The 7,746-nt window shown below is 33.2% G+C and overlaps 1 protein-coding gene across 1 annotated transcript; it reads left to right on the top strand.

The window, feature by feature from the left end:
• The first annotated feature begins 6,103 nt into the window (after nt 1–6,103).
• On the top strand, nt 6,104–6,966 carry LOC135842562 (uncharacterized). Its single transcript, XM_065360081.1, has 4 exons — nt 6,104–6,224; nt 6,366–6,458; nt 6,572–6,664; nt 6,777–6,966. Exons 1-4 carry the CDS (start codon nt 6,176–6,178, stop codon nt 6,890–6,892), a joined length of 351 nt encoding a protein of 116 aa, XP_065216153.1. The 5' UTR covers nt 6,104–6,175; the 3' UTR covers nt 6,893–6,966.
• The last annotated feature ends 780 nt before the right edge of the window (nt 6,967–7,746 follow it).

The following is a 7,746-nucleotide window of genomic DNA, read 5'->3' as shown; positions in this document are numbered from 1 at the left end:
AAAGTAGGCATAATATTTATGCATTCCACAATATTATTGCAGTTTCAGGAATGATATTATATTTCGATATAATAGGTATTAGTCCAGTCATTTTAGCAAAATTTTTAGTCGAACCTCGAGAAAATTAGGGGCAAGCTGAATTTTACATTAATTTGTTCAGGTTGGTCTCTAAAACAACCCATCAAAAGTTGCACCCCGCAACTTGACCGCTACCCCCGCAAGAGGTCATTAACCTTTGCCGAAACATGTTTTTCGGCTTTATCGCCGAAATGAAGGGTCCTACAGGGAAAATGTTCGAGTAAATATTATTCTACGTTAAATTTCCTATTACCATGACCAGTTCAGTTTTTCCCAAAATGGCGATTTCACCCTTAGTAAGGAGGGGATAAAGTTGTCAATTTTATGGAAATTGTTTTAAAAAATGAAAATCGACAATTTAGAACGTGAACTCGGTTGCGGGTACACTCGAAAATATTTTGACCAAAGTTGCACACCACAACTTGTATGCTACCCCCGCAAGAGGTCATTAACCTTTGTCAATCTACGTTTTTTTGCAATTTAACCGAAATGAACGGTCGGAGGGGAAAAAGTGATTGAACTAAAATTGTTCTACGTTAAATTTCCTATAAGCATGACCCGTTCAGCTTTTTCCAAAATGGCGATTTCACGCTTACTGAGGGGGGAGAGGGGTAAAGTTGTCAATTTTATGAAAATTGTTTTACAAAATGAAAATTGACAATTTGAAACGTGAACTCGATTCAAGGTACATTCGAAAATATTTTGACCAAAGTTGCACACCGCAACTTGTCCGTCACCCCCCCCCCCCACCGCAAGAAATCATTAACCTTTGTTAATCTACGTTTTTCGGCTATGCCACCGAAATGAAGGGTCGGAGAGATAAAAGTTTTCTTTTCTATTTTGAAAACTAAAAATGTCAAAAATTTCCTAGGACACTCAAAATGCCTCCCAATTGATTTTTTTGTTCGAAAATGGGCTGTAAGCCAAAAATCGTAGCTTTTTATGTTGATTTGTTCGCGAACTGCTGTTCATTCACATATTTTTTCAAAAAACCTCATCGGAGAAAAGTTTGAATTTGAACCAAACGAATTTGAAAATATGTTTTCAAATTAGGTACCTAATCGAAAGATACACCAAGATAATGAACCTTTTATTCTTTGATACAAATTATTCGAAAACAAAAAATTTTAAAAATTCGATGGAGTCTCTCGAATTCTTTGAAACCACAACCTATCAATTCAAGAGGTCAATAATGGTGTTTAGAAAAACAAAATTGAAGTGAGTTTATTTGATTCCCCTCGATAAATCTTTATTACAAATTATAATCATTACCTTACATTGGTCACCTGGGCAGCCATACCAGTGGAATCTTTACAACCCTGGAAGAGCACAAAGGGTCTCTAATATTCGGTCAAAATTTGAAAGTGAAATGACATGTTGTCTGTGACCATCTCAATGAGACTGAATTCAAATATTGGTTTATTTTTTCATTTTGACTAATCAGCTGGACTTGAACCCACCTCCCTCCTTCACCCTCTGATACCTAGTACCTTTATTTTTCAACACATTTTTCTGCTATTTAATCAAGTTTTAACTTTTAACAATTTAAAACATGATTTTCTGGTGTTGATTTTTAGAGATGTTTTTGGGATTTTTAAATTTTTTTCAGGCAGAACTTACTAAAAAATTACCTAAATCAATTTCTTGATTTTTTCAATGTTTTATAGGTACCTATTCAACATACTTTTTAAAAAAATTTCTAATGCTAGGTGTCGTTTTATTCTTTTTTTAAAAGCATATTACCTATACAACAAAAGCAAATAGGTACCTACCTAATGAGAAAGTTATGGCATAGAAAGTTAAGTATAATGAAGGGTCGGAGGGATAAAAGTAATTGAACTAAAATTATTCTAAGTCAAATTTCCTATAAGCAGTTGTTTGCGTAATCATAATTTCAGCCTTACAGTGGAAGTGTTTCAAATTGAAAAAAGTAATTAAAAAACTGATTTTGCTTTTTTGATAAATACCTAGATAGGTGTCACATGAACATTTTAAAAATTTGAAAAAAATTGTGAAAAATATTCTAAAAAACGAAAATTTGATGAAATTATAATTTTTCAAACTGAAAAGATGATACTTAACTTTCTATGCCATAACTTTCTCATTAGGTAGGTACCTATTTGCTTTTGTTGTATAGGTAATATGCTTTTAAAAAAAGAATAAAACGACACCTAGCATTAGAAATTTTTTTAAAAAGTATGTTGAATAGGTACCTATAAAACATTGAAAAAATCAAGAAATTGATTTAGGTAATTTTTTAGTAAGTTCTGCCTGAAAAAAATTTAAAAATCCCAAAAACATCTCTAAAAATCAACACCAGAAAATCATGTTTTAAATTGTTAAAAGTTAAAACTTGATTAAATAGCAGAAAAATGTGTTGAAAAATAAAGGTACTAGGTATCAGAGGGTGAAGGAGGGAGGTGGGTTCAAGTCCAGCTGATTAGTCAAAATGAAAAAATAAACCAATATTTGAATTCAGTCTCATTGAGATGGTCACAGACAACATGTCATTTCACTTTCAAATTTTGACCGAATATTAGAGACCCTTTGTGCTCTTCCAGGGTTGTAAAGATTCCACTGGTATGGCTGCCCAGGTGACCAATGTAAGGTAATGATTATAATTTGTAATAAAGATTTATCGAGGGGAATCAAATAAACTCACTTCAATTTTGTTTTTCTAAACACCATTATTGACCTCTTGAATTGATAGGTTGTGGTTTCAAAGAATTCGAGAGACTCCATCGAATTTTTAAAATTTTTTGTTTTCGAATAATTTGTATCAAAGAATAAAAGGTTCATTATCTTGGTGTATCTTTCGATTAGGTACCTAATTTGAAAACATATTTTCAAATTCGTTTGGTTCAAATTCAAACTTTTCTCCGATGAGGTTTTTTGAAAAAATATGTGAATGAACAGCAGTTCGCGAACAAATCAACATAAAAAGCTACGATTTTTGGCTTACAGCCCATTTTCGAACAAAAAAATCAATTGGGAGGCATTTTGAGTGTCCTAGGAAATTTTTGACATTTTTAGTTTTCAAAATAGAAAAGAAAACTTTTATCTCTCCGACCCTTCATTTCGGTGGCATAGCCGAAAAACGTAGATTAACAAAGGTTAATGATTTCTTGCGGTGGGGGGGGGGGGGGTGACGGACAAGTTGCGGTGTGCAACTTTGGTCAAAATATTTTCGAATGTACCTTGAATCGAGTTCACGTTTCAAATTGTCAATTTTCATTTTGTAAAACAATTTTCATAAAATTGACAACTTTACCCCTCTCCCCCCTCAGTAAGCGTGAAATCGCCATTTTGGAAAAAGCTGAACGGGTCATGCTTATAGGAAATTTAACGTAGAACAATTTTAGTTCAATCACTTTTTCCCCTCCGACCGTTCATTTCGGTTAAATTGCAAAAAAACGTAGATTGACAAAGGTTAATGACCTCTTGCGGGGGTAGCATACAAGTTGTGGTGTGCAACTTTGGTCAAAATATTTTCGAGTGTACCCGCAACCGAGTTCACGTTCTAAATTGTCGATTTTCATTTTTTAAAACAATTTCCATAAAATTGACAACTTTATCCCCTCCTTACTAAGGGTGAAATCGCCATTTTGGGAAAAACTGAACTGGTCATGGTAATAGGAAATTTAACGTAGAATAATATTTACTCGAACATTTTCCCTCTAGGACCCTTCATTTCGGCGATAAAGCCGAAAAACATGTTTCGGCAAAGGTTAATGACCTCTTGCGGGGGGGGGGGGGGGGTAGCGGTGAAGTTGCAGTGTGCAACTTTTGATGGGTTGTTTTAGAGACCAATCTGAACAAATTAATGTAAAATTCAGCTTGCCCCTAATTTTCTCGAGGTTCGACTAAAAATTTTGCTAAAATGACTGGACTATAATATGTATTACTTAAAAATCACACATACAAAATATTTACTAAACATCACACTGAATTTTTCGCATGTAGTGTTGCTCACCTTTTTCGCACATTCTAATTACAAAAAGAAAAACACCGTAAATTTTTTTGAATTTTTGAGGATGATCCCCCTTTGAGGAAAAATTTGAAAACAATTTATGAAAATAGCACCTATTCATGTAAACATATTTTTAGGAGAAAAAATTATTTTGTACCAGAATTAGGTTCTGATATATGCTGGTTTCAAAACGTATCTTGTCAATATCTACCCCCTCCCCCTCTGGAGGACTAAATAATTTTAAAACAATTCATGTGCCTAGACTCATGTCTCTTACACATGTTTTCGATGAATCCAAAATTTTTTAATCCAAACTCGCTAAAGTATGATTTTTTATCCCAAAAAAGTATTTTTTTTGTAATTGTGGTCATGAGAGGTGAGGCGGAGAAATTATTTTGGTTTCAAATTTTTTTCATAAAAGTTCCTAACAGTGCTTCAGCTAAATGTCAAAAATCTGAGAAGGGTATTTCACTTACTTTACCTGGAAATAAGTACCCTCTGTTGACTTCAGAGCTGAATTGATAGGCAAATATTCTATTTTTGACGTTGAAATAGCCATATGCAAGTGATAAATGATAAAAAATTGGAGGTCCCTTGAAAAATTCATCTCTCAGAGTTCATCACACATTTTGAAAATGTTGTTACATACTAAGTACTTTCAAGTATGCATACTAGGGTGGTCCTTAACTACATGGCAAAAAAAAATATGCGATTTTTTCCACCCCCACTCCTAAAGTGGTGACCTCGGGTGAGAAAATAATTCCCTATTTTTTATTTTTTCCATTTTCAAAAAATTCGGGCTGCGGTGGTCCCCTCAATTTTCAAAAATTTGAAAAAAACTTAATTCAAAGAAAAATTTTCGAAATTTCAAATTTTCGAGTTCCATCATCTGTAGAAGGTCCTTTTTGAGTAAAAAAGCCTCTCATGGTGATTTTAGCCCCCTCCCATGAAAACCAAGCTGACCCCCCAGAATAGCTGAAATTTGTATATTATGTGAGATGTCCTAAAATTGGTTGTTTTTGATCTTTCCTCCTAATTTCAGCTATTCTGGTGGGGTCTGCTTGGTTTTCATGGGAGGGGGCTAAAATCGTCATGAGAGTCTATTTTACTCAAAAGGGACCTTTTAGAGACAATGGAACTCAAAAAGTCAAAATTTTGAAATTTTAAAAATTTTTCATTGAATTGGTTTTTTTTTCAAATTTTTGAAAATTGAGGGGCAGTAGGGGCACACTGCAACCCGAATTTTTTGAAAATGGAAAAAATAAAAAATAGGGAATTATTTTCTCACCAAACGACAACACTTTGTGGGGTTGGAAGGAGGAAAGACCAAAAACAACCAATTTTAGGACATCTCACATAATATACAAATTTCAGCTATTCTGGGGGGTCAGCTTGGCTTTCATAGAAGGGGGCTAAAATCACCATGAGAGGCTTTTTTACTCAAAAAGGACCTTCTAGAGATGATGGAACTAGAAAATTTGGAATTTCAAAAACTTTTCTTTGAATTAGGTTTTTTTTCAAATTTTTGAAAATTGAGGGGCCCACTGCACCGCAGCCCGAATTTTTCGAAAATGGAAAAAATAAAAAATAGGGAATTATTTTCTCACCCGAGGTCACCACTGTAGGGGGTGGGAGCGAAAAAAATCCCAACTTCAAAAATAAGGACCACCCTAATGCGTACATGTATAGGTAGTGGCAAAATAATTATAAAAAGAGATTGAAAAATTATTTTAAAATAGTTTGTTTAGTAGGTAGGTAGGTATTTCAAATCAACATCGTATTTGAATCAAAGCTTTATGCACATGAGTATTTATTGTAATTTTATTTCAGAGATATGAACTGTGGCTGCAGCAAGTGGGAAGGTCAGACCTACATCTAAAAAGTCAAGAAAATGTGCGGAAAAGTTACCGTGTTTGTAATGAACATTTTCCTGATAATCAACGAGTGCCAGGAGCTGAGAGGGATCACTTGAGATCAATTCTCAAAGCGGATGCCTTCCCCTGTTTAAGTAAGAATTTATTGATACTCGTAACGTCGTAACTATGTCCTGTAACGGCTATCAACAGGCTTACATTTCAGCAAAATTTATTTATTAACCTCATTTTTGTAGAAATTCCCAAATGTGCAATGGACATGGATGTAGACCATATCGAAGATGAGCTGGAGAATAACTCAGGTAAGTAACTAAGGATCCATTCATTTTATAATTTAATGATCCAAATCACAACCTACCTACCTACCTACCTACCTACCTATATTTATATTCATGTCAATTATGCCTGTGTTTTAATTTGCACTTTATTTTTATACTTATTAGCTGAAATTTTGGATATCCGAGATGCTGACATAGACCCGAATGAATTTTTAATGGAAACTGTGGATATCAATGACAACTCGTTGAATAACTCCGGTAGGTACACACGCATTTCATAAATTAATAATACAAGTTACTACCTACCTATATTTATATTCATGTCAATTATGCCTGTGTTTTAATTTGCACTTTATTTTTATACTTATTAGCTGAAATTTTGGATATCCGAGATGCTGACATAGACCCGAATGAATTTTTAATGGAAACTGTGAATATCGATGACAACTCGTTGAATAACTCCGGTAGGTACACACGCATTTCATAAATTAATAATACAAGTACTACCTACCTATATTTATATTCATGTCAATTATGCCTGTGTTTTAATTTGCACTTTATTTTTATACTTATTAGCTGAAATTTTGGATATCCGAGATGCTGACATAGACCCGAATGAATTTTCAATGGAAACTGTGAATATCGATGACAACTCGTTGAATAACTCCGGTAGGTACACACGCATTTCATAATGTAATAATACAAATCACTATACCTACCTTCATTTTTTATTCACTTCAATTATGCCTGTGTTTTAATTTACACTTTATTTCTATGTTAGCTAAACTTATGAATATCAGCGACATGGAGAATGAGCTGGAGGAAACGAAGCAGCACCAGGAAAAACGAAAAAAATCAAAGAGGTCTCCCAGTAATGTCACACGAAAAAAAAAAGAGCCAGGAAATCGGAAAGGTATGCTTGAAAACTTCTTCAGATTTTTGTACCTATCATCTTACTATTTTATCTTGTAGTTTGTTATTGTTTAGTTAGAGCTGACCAAGTAACCAACATTAGAAAGAAACTGCCCACCCAACATTAGTATAGGTAGTATAGTTTTGTAGTTTGGTAGTACATTTCATCGTTCCTCAATGTAGTATACCTATCAGAATTGTACAAAAACGTGTTTCCTTTGAAAAAAAATATTGTTTTAAAACAGTTTTTCCCCTTGTTTGAAAATGTATGTTCAAAATGCTTTTTAAACACAAATTCAATTGTTAATTGTTTTGGATTCAGTTTTTCAAATATTCGTTATGTAGGTAGTCATCAATTTTTAAGATGTAGGTAACATTATAAAATTGCTATAAGGCTCTACAAATATTGGAAAATTACAATCAAAACACAAAATTTGTCTAAAAAAAAGTACAGGAAGAAAAATGAAAATCGAAACATCTAGTTCATTCAATTCCACCTTTTTTTCTATGAGATAGTGAAAAAAAATTATTTTTTTAGAAAGTCGGAGGTGAAAAAAAAACACGTTTGAAAACGTTTTCAACGTTTCTTGTCTTTTTTTGTTTTGGTTTAAAACACTAATTTTTTTATATGTAT

Source organism: Planococcus citri, chromosome 1 (assembly GCF_950023065.1).
Source record: "Planococcus citri chromosome 1, ihPlaCitr1.1, whole genome shotgun sequence".
Lineage (NCBI taxonomy): Eukaryota > Metazoa > Arthropoda > Insecta > Hemiptera > Pseudococcidae > Planococcus > Planococcus citri.
Note: the sequence above shows the minus strand (reverse complement) of the source record. Positions and strands in the feature narration are given on the sequence as shown.

Bases quoted from the DNA above. Each gene is read 5' to 3' on its own strand.
- LOC135842562 (XM_065360081.1), top strand. From the start codon at position 6,176: ATGGACATGGATGTAGACCATATCGAAGATGAGCTGGAGAATAACTCA. The intron at 6,225-6,365 runs GTAAGTAACTAA...TATACTTATTAG, and splicing joins TGAGCTGGAGAATAACTCAG to CTGAAATTTTGGATATCCGA. The intron at 6,665-6,776 runs GTAGGTACACAC...TATACTTATTAG, and splicing joins CAACTCGTTGAATAACTCCG to CTGAAATTTTGGATATCCGA.